This window comes from Python bivittatus, unplaced genomic scaffold (genome assembly GCF_059951505.1).
Source record: "Python bivittatus isolate LINGU-HERP-01145 unplaced genomic scaffold, Pbiv_v1 ctg000220_np1212, whole genome shotgun sequence".
Lineage (NCBI taxonomy): Eukaryota > Metazoa > Chordata > Lepidosauria > Squamata > Pythonidae > Python > Python bivittatus.
In genome coordinates, this window is record NW_028277048.1 from 15,186,713 (window position 1) to 15,205,940 (window position 19,228).

A 19,228-nucleotide genomic window follows, 5' to 3' on the forward strand; every position below is an offset into this window, starting at 1 on the left:
TCTGCCTAACCCGCTTCCAAATGATACCTTGTTCTGGACTTTAAAAAATGCTTCAGCCCCTTTTGCCTAGACAAGGGCTCCTGCATGTCTTCATCAAGGTCATCTTCTTGACTCTCTACCCTGTCCCATCATCTAAGTATGACTTTCAGTAGTTTAAGGAAAGGCCTTCTCTGTGCAGCTCCCAACATATGGAATTCCTTGAGAATTCTGTCTATTTTCCTAGTGATACATGTGTTGGGTGGGCTACCCTGAGTGGTGATTCTGAGAGTTCTAGTCCCAATACTTCCAAAACACCAAGTTGAAGAAGCTGACTTAACCTGACATTCTGCTTGAAACAGTTAATCAGCTGTTGCCTCTTTTTAATGTTTAATTTTTTCTATTTATGGATTGTCTTTTTTTAAAATTAAGTTGATTTGCAGTGAATCCGCTGCAGTGAAAAATAGGATAAACAAATTTCACCACATATAATAATAAAATATTCTAAAACCTATACTGGATATTATAAACAAGGAACCAAATATAATAAAGAGTTAAATAGTAATGCATCTGAAGTTTTGTGCACAAGAAATCCCTCTTGATGTCCTTTCTTAAGCTGTTTCATACTCTGAGAGCATTTTGATGTACAGAATTGTACAGAAAGCACAAATAATTTTTCTGATTATTTCAAATGTCAAAAGTTTATGGTTGCAAAGACTGGCTAGAAAGAAAACTGGCAATGCATGGTAAAATCTTAGCTGCTGATGTGGAGGCTACAGTTGAGATAGTTAAGAAGAATAGATGGGATCAACAGACACAGATGCAGAGTTCCTTGCTTTTCGCATGCTGCTGTCATGTGAAATAAAGTATTTCTACTTCGTTCTGAATTTGCTATCAATCTATACATAGGCTAAGCACACTTTCTAATATTATGAGAGAAAGAGACAATCTATATCCACTTTTCACATCAGGATTGTAAGCATATGTTGACTATGGATTTTTGCTGGGCATACTCTCCCCAGTCAGATAATTTGGAAGAATGCTCTATAGCTACTTTGTCCTTACCTCTCCTCCCCTTTTCATATCTGTCAAAAGCCTGGCTTGCAGGATAGGAGAGAGCCTGAATGATCTTCACAGGGTTGATGGGAGGGACAAGCATTCTGGATGTGACAATATTGGAGTGCCCAGGAATAGGCAACCTTTTTGTTTCTGGGGCTGGTCTGTCCCTTTCTTCTAAAGAAAAATGGCCTCTGAGGGCCGCAGGAAGCAGAGCTGATAGTGCAGTGAGTTAGACGAAGTGGGAGAGCTGAACTTTTCACCCTTTTTTTGTCTGGGAGATGGAATTTTGATGGGTTATATCTTAATGCATCGATGGGTTATATAGATGGGTTATATCTTAATGCATCTATTATCATTCTTCTTTTCACTAAATGAAAAAAGAGGCTGAAATTGGTGCTTCGTTGCTAAATTTCAGCAATGTCATATTAGAGTGGTTCCAGAGGTTGCAAAAATGGAGCTGGGGATGTACATGGAACAGTTGCAGATCCAGCTGTACGTACTCAGCCATATAGCTAGTGTTGTTGTTTTGCTTCAAAGAATACAAGCAAGATCTCAGGAGAAATGTTTTAAGGTCTAAATCCAGCTTCAGTCATTAGAATGGCCTGTGGCAGACCATCCACTATTTATTAAGATTTATATCAATTCTTGATCACAGTCTTCTCCTTTACTCCAGCCCTGGAACAACCACCATATTCTAGGCCTCCGTCTACTTTAAAGTAGTAAAATCAGTCACTTTCCACACATGCAAGGATGTTCCCTGTGGCACTACCAATGGTCCAAACAAGCACTCTAGCTTCACCCATTCCATTTAGTTCTGCCCAAAGATACCACCCTTTTGATCTGCAATACAGAATGCTACTACGACTACTACCAGGGCTGTGTTAGAGAAAGGATCAGTTCATGGTATATATCTCATTCCAGTGCTATTTTTGATGCCTAGGTTTTGCTGGCTTGAGTAGTATTTCCAAAATGTGGAACACTGACCTGAATGAAATGCCAATGGAAGGGAAGAAAAAAAGTGTGTGCCAAAGCTTTCCCAGAGAATCCATCTGGGTGGGACCTTCTCTTCCAGAATTCCTAGACAGCACTGGCTGGGTGTTGAGATGCCAATATACCTGGAGGGTTACAAGTTGAGAGAGCTCTTTCTTGAAAACTGTGGCCTGTTTTCCAACCATATAATAACCCTCTTGCTGTACTGTACAGAGTCAACTTCTCTGTTTGCCAACAGAGTCGTTTCCTACATTTCTTTTCCCCCACCCTCTGCAATCATATGTATAGCTCATAAACACCCCAACACACAAACACACACCTGAATGCTAATGTTTGCTTGACTCTTGGTCCCAAGCTCCATCCCTGTTTAACGAAGTAACCCTGAATGCCAACAGCTTTTTGTATCCAATTCCAAGGTAATTTCCTTCCCAGCCTACTCTACGAATCCTCAGGAGGCTGAAGGTGGAAAGCCTCAATCTGAACAGATACAGCAGCCACTTGACCTTTGCTAAATTGCACTGGCCCTTCATGCCCAAGTAGGTGTTTGGAGTATAATGAACTTTCTGGTACCACCCTTGCCCTTTAGCCAGATGTATATAATCCTAACAATTGCCATAAGAACAGAGCAAATCATTGCCTACCCCAGAAAATCAGGATGGACCCTGAATAAGGCAACCTGCAGACAGAGGAGAAACTAAGCAGGCTTACTAATGGGAGAAGATTATTATAGACTGTACCTAGCAGGCCAGAGACTGAAAACTCTGTTGGGGTCCTTAGGGTGAAAAAAATTGAATGGATTGAATAGTTCCTGGAAACAATTAACAGTTGCCCCATGAAGAAAAGAGGGGAAATAAAATAAATACCTCTAAGGCAAAGTCGATTATTTAGAACTCAAATAATCTGCACATTACCAAAGCTAATTCTGCAAATAAGCAGCAGAAAATGGCTGTGCATCCTATTGATTGCCTGAAAGACTGTGATGTCACCAAGAATTGTTTCTCATTTTCAGAAAGAACATTTTTAACTTGGTCTCCATAACCCAACATTGGGGTTTTTTTAAAATTCTTTATTGCAGAAATAGGTGCAAAATATAGTATGAAATAGGTTTTATTTTTGTTTTTAAAAAATGGTTTTGGTTTCCTTCCTTCCTTCCTTCCTTCCTTCCTTCCTTCCTTCCTTCCTTCCTTCCTTCCTTCCTTCCTTCCTTCCTTCCTTCCTTCCTTCCTTCCTTCCTTTCTTTCCCCCCTGAAATGTGCTTTTAAGAATATGCCATGCAGTTCATTATATGAAAGAAAACACCTAACAGGTAGCCACTAAAAACATGGACTAGATAAGTGACAGAACTTACAGATTAATCATTGTTTGATTTGCAGGGATTTACACTATTTACCTAAAAAGAAGATGATCTTGTATTAATCCCTTCAAAAGGGTATGAACAGAAAAAAAAAAAAAGTGAAAAACACAGACAAACAAAAATATGCAATGCCCAGCTCCCTAACTTGTGAACCTAGACAGAAACCAATCCTAGAAATTTCCCCTTTCCAATAAATGTGCGCAGATGTGTATGTGTGTATATAGAGTTGCCAAACGCCGCATTACAGAAGAGGGCAAAACCAGAATACCCCACCCCCCAATTACAGTGGTACCTCTACTTACGAACGCCCCTACTTACGAATTTTTCGAGATACGATCAGCTCCGGCCCCAAAAATTTACCTCTACTTACGAACTCGCCTTGACTTACAAACCGGATCCACGGCCATTTTCTGCCCGTTCCACGTGGTCCGCGGCCATTTTTCCACCCGTGCCACATGGTCCGCGGCCATTTTCCGCCTGTTCCACGTGGTCCGTGGCCATTTCCCGCCCATTCCACATGGTCCATGGCCGTTTTTCCACCTGTTCCACGTGGTCCGCGGCCGTTTTTCCGCCCGTTCCACGTGGTCCGCGGCCATTTTTCCGCCCCTGACACATGGTCCGTGGTCATTTTTCCACCCTGACGCGTGGTCAGTGGCCGTTTTTCCGCCCCTGACGCGTGGTCCACGGACGCCGGAACGGATTAGTGGTAATTACATTGAACCTTATGGGAAAATTTACTTCGACTTGCGACCAACTCGACTTGCGATCAGAGTCACGGAACCGATTAAGTTCGTAAGTAGAGGTACCACTGTATATTAATATCTACTGATTAAAATTAGTTGCCTGTAAATTGTTACCTCATCTGTATAATTAACTGAGTTCCCATCTGAATATACTAACCAGTGTCCTTCCCTTATACCAAACACACAAGCCTATGTACACGTGCACACACACCATCACACCCTCTCCTTCCAACCTAAGAACGCAAGCAGACATGGAAAAATATCGAGTGGAGATGAGGCGAGACTGCTTGCCCTGAATATTTCCCTCAGAAAAATTGATGAGAACTGTAATTTTACAAAAATGCTAAGATTGTTTCCTTCTCGGTCCCCCACGCAGAGCATCTCCATAGACATAGAATCCCCAGATTTTCTAAGATTCTAACCGATGAGCAGGTTTTAACCACATGTAAGGTGGACAATGTAGATATGCCCCAAGAAAATTGGGAAGATTATTCTTGTTCCAAATGACAGTATAGTAGAAACAGTGAATCAGCAGAACATTAAGGAGAAACAGACAAATAAGATCACAGAAAGCTTTAGTTATGAGAATTAGAAGCTTGATATTAACACAGAAGAGCAGATATTTAAGGAGAAAGTGATATAGTTAAAAATACAATAGAAAAGTGTGGGTCTCATTTTTCCATGGTGGAAGAGTGAATTAGAGAATCCAGAATAAGCAGTCCACCATTGAACCCTTGGGTTTTTAGTGTATAGCACCCCGTCCATTGCTGGTTCTTTTCTAACGCCTACATGCTCACTTTCAGGCACCACTTTCCTGAATTAACACGGTTTGGCATACCCTAGTCTCAGCAGATGTTGAGTGTATTCAGAAGGTTAAAGTTATTGGGAAATAATCATTTTCCTTTTTTGCACTATGCGCCGGCCCTGTGCCAGGTAGACCTGGCAGTGGCCGCTAGCCGCAATACACTGGATAATCAAGAATGACGCCACAGTCCCAGGAACTGCTGGCACCTTTGTGGAGAGTCAAGGTTTACAGACGTATTTCACCATCTGCTGCTGGCATCTTCTGGGTTATTAATACTGGGGAAACATCTGAGGATGGGCGAGTCACTGGGAATAAACATATGAATTAACTAACTAAAGCTGTTACCTGGAAGGAGACTGTCATGGCTTTATGGCAGCAGGGATGGAAACCATGCAGAGCAGAGAAGAAGCTTGCCTTTTTTTTCTTTTTTTTTTTCTTTTTTGGCGTCTCTCCCAAAACATTTTCTTGTTCTCCAGGACTGCAGTGAATAGATATCCCCTCCCCCTTCATCACAATTCCCTTGAAGTGCAGTTGCGGAAAGTATCTTAAAACAATAGAGCATAAGCTAGTGAAACATGAAGGCTGCTTAATGAATACTGTATTTAAATTAATAGATTGATTTTCTGCCCTAAAGGAACCTAAAAGATAGGCTTCGGTTTGCTTCCAGGACGCTAAAGGAACCCAGCCACCCATTTGCTTATTTGCCATTTATAGCAAAAATGACTCTTTAGGACATAGGGTTGGGAGATATCTTAGCAAATGTCGTCAGGTTGGGTGGGAGTGGTGGAAGCATCAGCGTTAGCACTGCTGCTAATGGAGAAACTGCCATTGTATCGGCAGAGCTGATACACCTCCTGAAGGAAGCGTAGAATATACCCGGAGAAATGTGAGATTTCTCCTAATCCTTCTCATTCCCATTGTTGTATGTGCCAGAAATTACAGTGACAACCATTAAGAAGATGATCAAAGTCACAGAAAAGTCATAGAAAAGAAAAGGAAACTGGGCCTGTAACTAGTCACTGCTGGTCAGTACAGACAAAACTGGAATATGTGGACAGTGGTCTAGCTTGGGATAAGGCAGTTCCTCTTATCCTATGAAGTGAATGGAGACAGCTTAATTGTGAAATGATCCAGGCAGCCATGGATTCAGAAGATGGAAAGTGAATCACAGCTCTGGCTTCCATCTAGGCTAGGCTAGGTGGTCCCTCACACCAAGCACAGTGTTAGAAGCCCCCAAGATTCACAGCCACTGAGCTATGTGGTAGCCACTCCTCCCAAACTCTGTTTTATCCAGATGGTCAATTTCTGCTCTATTTCTATTCCACCAGCAGAATTCTGGGGTTGTAAACTTTTTTTTTTTTGACTTGGCGGGCATTTGATGTGGAGCTGGCATTAATCACAGGCTGAGGCAGTTGGGCACCCTAGGAAGTGCGACCACACAGCAGCAGGAGAAGCTGTTACAAGGTGAAAATGCTGATCTACACGAATGGTGCAAACAACAGCTGATGATGGATAATGGATGGTGTGTCAGGAATCTCTTCAGCAGCCTATGTTGTCCCATTTTCCTCAGTTAAAAAAAATGATGTTTGCAATTAACCATTTGTGGGCTTTCCAAACACCCCTCTTTTTCAGGGCGAGTCCCCTTATTTTCTGGCACCTGGCTCAGGTAAACACGATCCCCCATTTTTAGTTTTTGGGTGGAGGAACTCAGGAATGTCTTTTTAAAACATTGCTCGTGCTGTGCAGAATGGTAGTTTCTCTTCCACACTATTTGCCAAAATCGACTGCATGTTAAACAGATGTTCTGTAATTAAACCATGGAAGTTAAAAGATCTCAAGTGAGAACTTTTGGCATAAAATTATGTGGAAATTTGGGGCACCTTGGAGATAGGAGTGGGTCTGTCTGGTGAAGAGTGAAGTGTGTATAGGATCATTATTGGCTGTGGAAGAAATAACAGCCATTTCTCTCTTTTTTCATTAGCCTCTTTTCTACTTTTTGTTCTTGACCTGTCCTCAGCTGCCAGTACCTTCTACTCCTTCCAGAATGCCGCATGCAAAACTTTGCTTTACGGTATTCTAGAGTCAAAATGATGGGTGTCACTTAGTAATATAAAGCACCATCCCCTGAATCTTCTGAAGACTTTTGCTCATGGAATCCAGAATTGTCCAAACAGTTTCTCAAACTACAAATAAAAGTGTTTTGTGTTTCACTCAACCCTGTAGGATTAAATATTTTACTTTTAAAGAGGAAGAGGTTTGGATTTGTTCTATATAATTAATACTGTAGGCTCAGCAGTCAATGCAAGATAGGTTACTATAGAATAGACACAAATAGCCTTGGAGAGGCTAGGAAGTGTCTTCAGCAATGTATAATAGGTTTGTTTTGGAGGGAATGAGGTTCAGATGATCATTCTTGTTCTGAGAAAACTATGATGTTAGAAATGCACTCTTTTCACTATTCACCACCCACACTGCTATGTTCTAGGCTAGTTGCTGCTTCTGGATTTTCAAGGGCTACCTCATAAAGAGTGCATTGCAATGACTCAACTTTTAGGTAATTGGCACATGGATCACCAATACCAAATCTCTCAAATATCTCTTATCTGGAATCCAAATTCAGTTTGTTTTCCCATGAGTCTTCTACAGAACACCCCTTCCCAACCCTCCTTCCAGGCTCTTGAAACATCCAACCCTAAAGCCAGGGGAAAGGAGACTGAGTGTAATCAATGCACTGATGACAGTTAGCTGCAAACTTGAGCTAGATTTTCACAGTGGCTTCATATAAATGTAAAATAGCAGGAGAGATCAGAAAGATCTCACTTTCTGAAAGTGTCCAGAGGGTCAAAAATAAAATAATCATAAAACATGCCACCAACTCCCAGCTCCCTCAAATACTCCAAAAGAACAGTGGCCAAAAATCCACAAGATTAAATCCAAGCATATCAATGAAGTTGCACTTATCCTATCTCTTTTCCAGTACAGATCACTTATCAGGATGGTCAGATCCATCCCTGTGCCAAAACTGGGTCAGGCAAGGGACATTTTAAAAATATATTAAGTGTCCAGGATATTTAATTATTCCATGTTTCTACCTGGACACTAATAAAAACCTTGGTAAATTTGAGAAAACATTAAGCTACTATACCTGGAATCTTACTGGATGCATCAACCTTGGGAGGTGGATCATCCTAATTTGTTACTTGACCCTGTAGAATGAAGTTGGCTGCAACAGTCCAAACTTCATCAGGCAGAAATCTGTCATGACAAGGCATCACTTCCAGAACCTCTATGTAACAATATTTTTCCTCTCCATTCCAGGAGTTCCCCACTTTCAAAGATATGAATTGCTTCACCGTTATCTTTGAAACAAAATGGGTAATTTCCATGGTAGCCATGAAATCTTGAGTTGCTCCTCTCAAAGCGGTAATGGTATCACGAACTAGCATGGATGATGTTACCTAGTTGGGTAATGAAACATCTGCAAGCAAACAACCAAGCTCAGAGAGCACCAAAGACTCCACAGTTCAACCCTGAGCTACAGATATTCTCTTCTATTGGAGTAATGGTATCAGTATTGAACATCACCAAGACCAAGGCTCTAGTAACTCAGCAGCACCTGAAAGACTCTGAATCAGCTTAGTCATGATCTCATTGGGCAGCAGAACAGCTGGTATAGTAACAGAATCCCTATCTTTATTCTAGCCATTCAGAACACGAAATCCTTGGAGACTGTGGCAGCTACCCCTTCTAGATCTGCACTACAAACACTTATCTGGCCAACATTAGGTAAGCCCACACAAGGTTTCTTGTCTCATCCTGCCTAGTCTCCATGATGTATTAACCGTCTGATCAGAAGATAAGAAATTAGTTCAAACAAGCAAACAAACAAACAAGACACAGCTGGTATTCAACAGGAGCAATATCAAAACCTGTCGTTTCTTGATCTGATTCCCTGGATTATATCAGTCAGGTGGGATGCCCCATTATTTGAATAGGGACATCATTGGAAGAGGCTGGGCAACCTTCTAGACCTTCATGGCTACACCCCACACTAATGACCCCCAGAAAAGAAAATCACTAAGGCTATGGGTTATAGAGCAAGAGGTGCAAACGATTAAATGGGAGAACAGTCCCACTGGGGAAAAGGTAAAAAGAGGGAGGAAGGAGAGGGCATTGAGAAAGGGGCAAACTCTATCCAAGGTCCTGAAAACAATATGAAGTTGCAACCAAAGCAAAAGTTTTAGCACAATTCCTCCCGCCACTCAAAAACCCAATTTATTCCAATTGCCACTTCCTCCTGCTTTCTTTCTTTCTTTTTTTGTGTTCCCACAGCCTTTCCAAGGAACACCTAGGTCCCCCTTCCTTTGGGGAGCTCCCCTACATGCCAAGCCATTGGGCAGTTGAATTGTCTCTCTCCTTTGTTCTGCTGCTGCTGCTGTCCTACCTGCTGGGCCAAGTGAATGCAGAAAGCAACAGGGCCTTATTGTTGCTGGGAAGTGTGACCAAGGAGTGCCCTGACCACTTTCCTGCTTCCAATTACTTCCATGCCAGCTGCTATAAGACCCTGACAGTGGTGTTGCTGGGCTGAGGCTGGAACCGGGTGGCTAATGCTATGATGTCAGAACCTCTAAGAAGTTCTCCTTCTCCTCTCTTGCTTTTCTACTGTTGGTGCTAGCAGATGACAAAGCCCTGCCTCCTTGAAACTGTGCTCACACAAACACAACTCTTTTACGCAAACACACAAACACGTTTTCCTAGTTATATGTTATGACTGCTTCTCATAAAGGGAAGAAATCCTTCCTTAACAATATAATAATAATATAATATATCAGGGAAAGGACTTGAATTCTTCTCTCAACATGTTGGTTTTCAGGAATAATAATATATCAGGGAAGGACTTGAATTCTTCTCTCAACATGTTGGTTTTCAATGTGCAGAGAGTTTTGAAAATAAGATATGCTGTTCTCTGCAGCATTGATAGAATGATCTTAACAGTGCTGAGTTCTGAGACTGTAATGTAATTGCAAATTAATTTGCAGAGAAGGGTAGCATTTGGGGGGGGGATTTCAAAGTCCACTGCCAATGTTTGAACAAAGATTCCTCCTCAGATAGGTTGAAGTAACAATCTACAGCAAAGGGGAAAAACAGGGCTCCTGAGGAAAATCTGTTTTTCATATATTCAATATCCACTTTGCAAGGGTTGAAAAAAGCAGTTTGTGTTATGTGTGTTTGTGCGTATATTTGCACATATTAAATAAGGCCATCTCCTCTCCCCTTCTTTAGCCCATGAGAGGAGAAATTGTATTTATATCAAGGCCTCAGAGGCATATATAATTTATTAGGGTTTATTCATTTTTGTAAACAAAATCCCTGTCATGAATTTTTGATGGGAAGGGAGACAATAGTTTTGAGAGGTGGAATAACAGGGGAGAGTGGTAAGTTTTCCATTCTGTCACTGAAATCCTGAAAGTGGGGTGGGGCTGTGGATCAGCTAGATCACAACGGATTGGGAACATATTAAAAAAAATCCTAAGATCTTAAGCTGGCTTTCAAAGTTGGAAGGCTGATGTGTGTGAGTGGGAGGCTAGAAACCTGCTGTGTGTTGATTTATTTCTGGAGTGTAGTAAAACCCCTTAGAGACATCAGATATAACAAGGTAAATAACAACACATCAAATCTCCCCTCTTGCCAATTGTGTGTGTGCCAGCTGCAGATGTCTAGGGTTAGGGAACAAAGTACGCAGCATTAAATATACACAAACTTCCATCCAGGTGGAAGGAGGCCGGGAGGAGTTCTAAAATTTGGGCCATCAAATAAATAAATAAATAAATAAATAAACAAATACATATTCCTTTGAAATAATGACAGAGAGAGAATTAGCAGCTCTTTGAATCCTTCCAAGTCACACTTAAGGAGTGGAATGATCAGTATTGTCCCTTGGGTGGCTGTGGGCTCCAGTAGCAAAGGATGTTCTTTCTCACCAAGTCCCAGAAAGGTATACAGAGTAAGGGTTTGGATACTGAAGCTGGGGGTGCTAATATTTTTACCCCTCTCTATATTTTTATAGGTCTGTCACTTGAGAAGTAATTAAAGTCAGGAAAGAAACAAGAACCAAATGTTACTTGCAGCCTCTGTTGGTAGCAGTACTTGGAGCAATACTACAAGGGCTGGTGGTTAGACTGGAAAGTAAATCTCAGAAGGTGACAATGGCAGACCACTTCCATATTTTTATATGGATCCAGCCAAGAATTGAGAAGAGAGCAGGGAGAATTAGGGTTGAGGGCAAGGTACATGATGTTTGATGCCAGAGTGCCATGCAGTCCCAAGCTTTGGTGGCAGACCCCAGAGCCCCTTAACATATCTTTGTAGCTTTGAAGGTATCAGAAGAGGATCAGTCAATACATGGAAAACAATCCATTTACTAAATATTTAATTAGCTTCTTTTAATTTAAATTAACTTAAAGTTAGTTTTTGGCCTAGACCTGCCAACTTTGGGAGCACCCTGCACAAAACTCCACTCAAAGTCCATATGTATTCCTTGACCCAGAAAAAGCTGCATCCTGCTGATTGTCAGCTAAGGCTTGGAGCAGAAAATATGTCAGTGGTTGAGTCATTGAATTAGCCACAATAGCTGGATTCATATACGACACCATGAAAAAGCAAGCAAACTGCATTATGACTCTAACAGCATAAAGGAGGGATGGGGAATTCCTAGACCACCATATTCAGCCTCCAGGTTCCATTACCCTAATTAGCATGTGCAGTCATCTGGGATTATGGGAGTTATAGTCCAAAAATATCTGGAGAGCCCCAAGTTCCCCACTCATGGCATTAGAAAAATATGCGAGAGGTCTAGATTCACTTTAGATGTTTCTATATGGCCAGCTTGCCTTTGTATAATTACTCCACTGGAACTCATATATTTTATTTCATGCTACCTCACTGATTCTACACACTTTGTTCCACACAATTAACCGCATCTATATTTTGGGCACATGTGACAAATGCACACATCCTTTTTGTTTACACTTTTTGAGAATGTTGCTTTCATTATTGTTAAACATACTGTGAAGGAAACTCTATTAATTTTCTTAAAATAATTGCTTGTTGCATAATCTTGAATTTAGAAAAAGTCAAGGTTAGGTTTTAGCCTTAAGAGTTCTTTCATGCGGCTTTTTTCGTACCAGTCACTCACCCTTTCGTTCAATCTGCTTTCATTCATCACCCATTCATTCTTGGCCCCATTTCCTTTTGTTGTAAAGTCTTAGATACCCCATTCCCATTATATTCAACATGTGTTTTTCCTGACACACCCAGCTCTCACTTCCATATAATAAAATGGGCAGAAGCGCATTCATATACCAGCTAATTTTCCCTTCCACGATACACTAAAGATATTGTGTTGCCGTAAAGTTTGTGATCTGGTAAACAAACAAACAAATACGAATGGTTGCTTTTTACATGCCATCTACCCATAATAACATTTATATGTATAGTCAAATTGTCAAAATCATGTGTGAAAACGTCTCTGTAATGTTCCCACCAAGAAAAATCTGGGAAAGGAAAAGTATAAACAAGAAGTAGAACAATCCTGCTTCGGGATTCTTTTTAAACGTGAAAATATGAAATATGATGTTATAAAGCAATAATAAAAATCCTTGTAGTTTCCTACAACGCATTCAGTGCTCCCAGAAAAAGTGACTAACTGTGCTACTAATTATAAGACATTGTGGAGCAATTCCACCTTTGCTTCCTTAAAAAAAAATTTTTTTAAAAAATGAGGAAGCAGAGACAAAACATGTCAAAAACGAAAGAAAAAAATGCAAAAGAATGTTTTTATGTAGAGCTATTTAAAAGTAATAACCAGGGAAGGAATATTATGCGTGTGATGTATAACTAGGTTTATATTCCACCTTTTGCTCCTATTACTTGAAAAAAGAATTAGGGTTTTAAAGACCTTTTGACTTCCCTGTGAGTGGGGCTCCTTCCTTTGAAAAGAAAAATAGTGAAGACAATGAAGAACCCCCCAGCACAGGCAGGATGGAGGTACAAAGGGCTTGACAGCTTAACTGGATGTGTGTGGAGAATTGGGGAGGATGTAAATCTAGGTGGGGAGGGTTGCCTGGCTGTTCAGATAGGTGAAATGCCACTGCTGTTTTCTGTATGGGGCACCTGTACATCCTTCTCCTCAACAACTGTGTCTTTTCTCTCCCCCCTCGCATCCTCCCACCATAGAACTATGCCAGAAAGAAGGAAGAACCACCTGTTAAACTTTATGTCTGCAGCAAGCCATGGAAGCGGCCCAGGCAGGGGAAGGAAAGGTGGCTTTGTGGGGTGGGGGGTGGGGGGGAGGACAGGAGAGCTTAAGAACAGGACTGAGGATCTGGGGACTGGGGCCGGGGAGTGGGATTCAGGGGCCCTGCTAGCCACAGGAAGGGGACTCCAGGGCTGGGTGGGGAAGATGGGGAGAGAGAAAGGACTCACTGTTGGAAACCCCTTGAGTCGTCGTATTTGAAGGGACATGTTCCTAGCCGGGGCGCCCTTCCTTCTAGGGCTGCGCTGTGGGCTTTGGTGGTTCCCCTCGGCTCGACGGCTCGGCTCCGAAGGCTGCAGCCGTTTGTCCCGCTGGCCCAGCGCGTCCCAGCCGCGCCTGCCCCCGCCTCCAGGACGGGAAGGAGGGGTGGCCCCCCTCTAACTCCTCCGCCTTTCTGGGGGGGTTGGTGGGACTTGAATACGAGCAGGAGAAGAGAGTTGCAAGAACCAGCTGGAGAGAAAAGTAGACAGGTCCGCAGAGCGGGGCTTGTGCGGGGCTGCCTGCAGGGAAAAGGGGTGACAGGTTTGCTTTGGGGGACTCTGTGGGATTGTGGGAGGGGGGAGGCGAGTAGGGGTCTGCCCTAGGGGCCTTGCGCCAAAGGTGCTGGGGATTTGGATCATGCAGACGAGCGTTTGGAGATAAGTGATAGAGCTGGCCCCTTGGACTTCACAGTTCAGCCCCCCCCCGCGCCCCCTCCATGCCAGCGTCATGAGGCTGGAGCAGCTAAACTGGGGCCACCGTGATTCATATGTCCTGAGGAAGGCCAGGACAGGGTTGAGAGGCAAAAGTGTATTGTCCCTGAAGAGGAAGGGGCAATACAGAGGAGGAATTAGGATAATGCTTTGTGAAACTCAAGTCTCTCAGACGCCTCTTTGCCCTCAATGTTTTTGCTCGGTGAGACTGAAGAGCGAAAATAGAGGGCTGACGAAATGGCTCTGGAGGTGCCTCTAGCACCCTTCTCCAACTGGGGGGCTTTCCAGTACATTGGACTGTCGCTCTTATCAACCCATGTCAGGCACTGGTAAGGTTGGCTGGGGATTATGGGCAGTTCAACCCACCTAGATGGCCTTAGACTGAGAATGAATGGGATAGGAAGGTCTCACAAAGCAAGGGCAATTGAGCAATCTTTTGGATACTCTGACAGCCAAGTCTCCAAAGCAGTGTTTCTCAACCTTGGCCACTGGAAGAGGTGTGGACTTCAACTCCCAGAATTCCCCAGCCAGCCATGCTGGCTGGGGAATTCTGGAGTTGAAGTCCACACCTCTTCCAGTGGCCAAGGTTGAGAAACACTGCTCCACAGGGCTGAATGCAAGGAAGTCTGTGACATTAGCATGGAAAGAGGAAAGGCATCTTGGAGAATCAGAGCTCCTGTGAGCCACAGAAGGTGCATCCTGTGCTTCAAAGCATAACATCCGAATTAGTTCTAAATAAGAACCGTGGTCTTCTACCCACACCTTTGCAAGATCCTATTGCTGTGCGCCCTGGGGGCCACACCTGTCAAAGCTTATCCGAGTGGCTGGCAGGGTTTTTCAAAATGTCATTGCCTTGCAATTAATTTTCTTATTTGGTTTTCCTAAAGGGGGGAAAAAAGGAAAGATAGGAAGATCAAAAGTTTTCCTGGGAGATTGATAGACATCTTTCTATCTAAGTAGCTGAACTGCCCATTATGATAAGATCCCACGGCTTGCCTTCACAGGTATCAAATGTGCAGGTGAGAGCCTTGTCCCATCATCCTTGCACTGGAGAGCCCCATTACGAGGACAGGTTCCGATGCTAGCCGTCAAAGATGTACAATTTTCGTGATGGCGCTTCGTCATACCCCTCGCAGGGCTGAACTGCAGTTATTTGCCAAGACTAACAAAATGCACATCTCTTCACCATATGCCAGTCGGCAATCAATTTTATTTTTCATACAAACAAAACACAGGTACGTTTGCTGCTGGGTCCCTACATTTCACACCAGGCGGGGGTGACATTTATAACTGATGGGGCCATCAACCTGCGTGGTTTATATATATGATAGGTGTGCGTGTATGTGTGTGTCTGTTTTCCCATTCTGCCTGATTGCTTGGATAGAAACAAGCCTTTTCCTAGTTAATGGCGAGGTAGCTGTTGCTAGCAGAGACTGCAGAATCTAACACCACCTTTCTCCACTTGCAGCCCTCCAGTTGTGTTGAATTTGTAAGTGCCATCCTCCCCAGCCAGCTGAGAAGCTAGCCTGGCTAGCTGGGAATGATGGGAGTTGCAATCCAACACACCTAGAAGCCTAAAAGTTGAGAAAGGCTGGCCTCATAATTATGGCAACATTTTGTTCTGACTCTAAAATGGAATGGAGCTATAGTGCAAGGGAACGTGAGGTTAAAACAATGTTTAGTCTTACTTCCAGCTATCACAGAGATTGAAACAATGGGTATGTTTCATAATAGGTGGCAGCACTTAACTAGCTCTGGTAAATCCCCCCAAATTAAAGCACGGTGGGACCTGATTGTACCCAGATGGAAGACCACAAGGAAATCTCCGGTCTATGGGCAAGTTGAAAAAGCATTCTAAAAGATAAAAAGAGCAAATTATTTCTGTATTGCTCCCAAGAAAATAACACAGATGCCCCTCGAAATTAGCAGACGTGGAGCTTCATTCAAGACATATTTTACTTTATTTCTGGATTTGCTGGGCCATTAGAAGGGATGGGCAAAGAGATATTTGAACTTTTTCTTACTCCTTGAATGAAGGATTTTGAGATGAGAAGTTAGGGATCTCTCTTCTGCTCCCCCACTGTTAGTAAATGCAGTGAAATCTAATGGGAGGTGCAAGCTTGGGTGAAGCAGGGGGATGTTGTGTTTGAGAGGACCCCTTGCCAAAATGGATTTCCACTGGCTTTATCATCTGAGAGTGGCCCTAAGAGGTTTATTGATTTGTGGGTAGCAGTGCTCCCAGGAGCATTAGATGCCTAGATCTAATCACTCTTTGAATTTCCCATCATGCCCCCCAAATGATGCCAGGGCAGAATCATTCTGGGGGTTTAAAAGTTGAGCCTTAGAGCAAAATCAAGATTTATTGGATGCCCACGGCTGGAGGTCGGATAGAGTTATAGGATTCTAGGATGGGAGATCTACTCCAACCCCCTGCCCAGGGCAGGAATCCTCAGACCACCCAGACAAATGGCTGCCTAATCTTGTCATGAAAACCTCCCATGATGGAGTTCCCCAAACTCCAGAAAGCAGATTGTTCCACTGCTTAATAACTCTCATAGTCAGGAAATTCCTTATTTTTTGGATCTCTCCCTATGGAACTTCCACCCACGGCTTCTTGTCCTACTCTTGGGAGCTGTGGAGAATAAATTCATGCTCTCTTTCAAATTTTCAAGAAGTTGAGAAACTGCTATCATGTCTCCCCTCAGCCTTCTCCTCTTTAGGCTAACCATACCCAGTTCCTTCACAGCCTCTCAGCCCCTCGCCATCTTGGTTGTTCTGCTCTTTACTCCAGTCCTCAGCGAACTTCTGGAATTGGAAGGACCAGAACTGGACACAGAATGCCAGGTGCGCTCTGGCCAGAGCAACAGAGAGTGGCACTGTCACTTCCCATGATTTTGGAAAGTAGCTGAGCACCAAGATTCTATGACTGGAGCAAGGAAAAGAGAAAATCAGATTCACTAGAATGACTCTAGGGCAGATGGGAGAGTGATGCAGCCCACTGCAAGTAGAAGACCTTGATCCATCAATGTGTCAACCATTGGTTTATTTCTAAACTATGAGAAGTACTGTACCATTTAGATGCTTTACTTCAAGAAAGCAGCTAATTATCCCGGGCACTCCCTGAACTCTTGAATTATGTTGTCAGTTCACTGATGGAATCAGTGAATAAAAAGGGACAGAACTGGAAACAAATGCAGCCAAACCAGTGAAACGGTCATTTTGATTTAGATATCAAAACGGCTCATATCATTTTTCCTTTTCCCATTCATAAAGCTCACAGATGTCCTTCAGCAAGTCATTACTTCCTCTTCACCTAACTTAGCTTGTGAATGGATAGGGAAGCTTGATCATAAAGCCATTCGTAATGCATGCTGAAAAGCGCTATGATTTCTCTGTATTATGTTCTCATGGTGAAACTTCCAATACTAACTGATCTGGTATGATGTTTCAGAATGTGCGTGGAACAAAGGAATTTGCAACCAGCTACTCTAAGCAAAGAAAATCTAGCAATTTGGCTAGGATTTAAGAAAAATTAACATAAAATGATCCAGTTAATGTCAGGGAAGAGATGCCAGCTATAGAGCAGAGCTAGGAATCTTTGTCCTTCCAGATCCTGCTGAACTACAGCTCTAAATATCCTTCACCACTGGCCATGCTGGCTGAGTATGCTGGGAATTGTAGTCCTGATATGGAGACATGAAGAGACAGGGAAACTAAAGGAAAGACAATGAAAAGGAAGGAGGGAAGAAAAGGAGATAATCAAGGGGGAACTCTTAAGTACTTAAGATGAGGAGGAGCCATGTGCTATAGCAGATGTAGGGAACCTATGGGTCTATTGTGTTGCTGAAAACAACTTGCAGTATCCTTCACCATTGGCTCACTGTTGGGAGTTGTGATTCACAATTTCTGAAGGGCCACAGCTTCCATGTCATTATATTATAGAGAGGGTTCCTCAACCTCAGCAAGTTTAAGATGGGTGGACTTCAACTCCCAGAATTCCCCAGCCAGCATGGCTGGCTGGGGAATTCTAGGAGTTGAAGTCCACCCATCTTAAACTTGCTGAGGTTGAGGAACCCTGTTATAGAGCACTTCCAGGGACTGATTTTTCCCCGATGTCTGCAAACCACGACTGATGCAATGCAAATTTCCAAATCTCAGGCTCTTTGCTACCCTTGCAAAACCCTTTGTGTCTTCTCTGCCTCACTCCAGAGGCAGATGAAATTCATATCCCAACATGTTCACCTTGTATTTGGGGCTACTAGTTTTCCCATTATCAGGGCCCTCCACCTGCCAGCTCCTAGCTAGTGTTTCATTCAATTCAGCTAGGAGAAAATGTAATTTTGCCTTTCTCATAGGATTTGGGGCTACGAAACACTCTCAGGATTTTCTGGGATAACCTATTTCACAGAGCACTAGTACGTACCTGCAACACCATGCACCTTCCCTCTGCAACACTGAGAGAGCACCATAGGGAATATTATCAGAGGCATTTAATCAGGCTTATATTGCAATTATACCAAAATCAGGTAACGATCATACCCAATGTGCTAATTATCGTCCAATCTCATTGATTAATGTCAATACAAAGATCTTAACAGCAGCGCTAGCAAACAGATTACAGCAAGTGATATTGTTCGTTATTGAGAATGATCAAGCAGGGTTTATAAAAACTAGGCAAGCAGCAGACAACATTAGGTTAGCTGTAGATTGAATAGACTTGAATAAAAATAAAGACCAATTTGTAATTTTATCGTTAGACGCTGAAAAAGCTTTTGACAAAATATACAGACAGTATATGTTTGCTGTACTAAAGAGGTTTGCTGTACTAAAGAGGTTTGGAATTCATAAAACGGATCGAGATATTATATGAGTCGCCCACATCTAAAGTAAAGGTTAATGGTATGCTTTCTGCTACTTTCCCATTATTTAGAGGCACTAGACAAGGATGTCCACTTTCACCCTTGCTCTTTAACATTTGCATGGAACCCTTGGCTTTTGCTATTAGACAACACAGGGAGATCTACCGAGTAGCACATAATTCAGTTGAACATAAATTGCTTTATCTGCAGATGACATTCTTTTGTTTATTTCTAAACCTCATACTACTATTCCAGTGTTGATGCAAATGATAGATACCTTTCGGAAAATAGCAGGATACTCTATTAACTGGTCCAACTCGGAACTGATGCCAATAGGTGAAATTTTGGCCACCTATCCATCTAAGGAATATCAGTTCCATATTTGTACCAAATCCATTAAATGTTTAGGTATGTGCATACCTAAAGATATAACTGA

The 19,228-nt window shown here is 42.6% G+C and overlaps 1 protein-coding gene across 1 annotated transcript in view; it reads right to left on the reverse strand.

The window, feature by feature from the left end:
* COXFA4L2 (cytochrome c oxidase hypoxia associated subunit FA4L2) overlaps positions 1–13,551 on the reverse strand; it is a 55,020-nt gene extending 41,469 nt beyond the window's left edge. Inside the window, exon 1 of the mRNA XM_025164778.2 lies at positions 13,412–13,551. Coding sequence (XP_025020546.1) covers positions 13,412–13,450 — 39 coding nt within the window. The 5' untranslated portion in view covers positions 13,451–13,551. The remainder of the gene's footprint in view (positions 1–13,411) is intronic.
* Between the last annotated feature and the right edge of the window lie 5,677 nt (positions 13,552–19,228).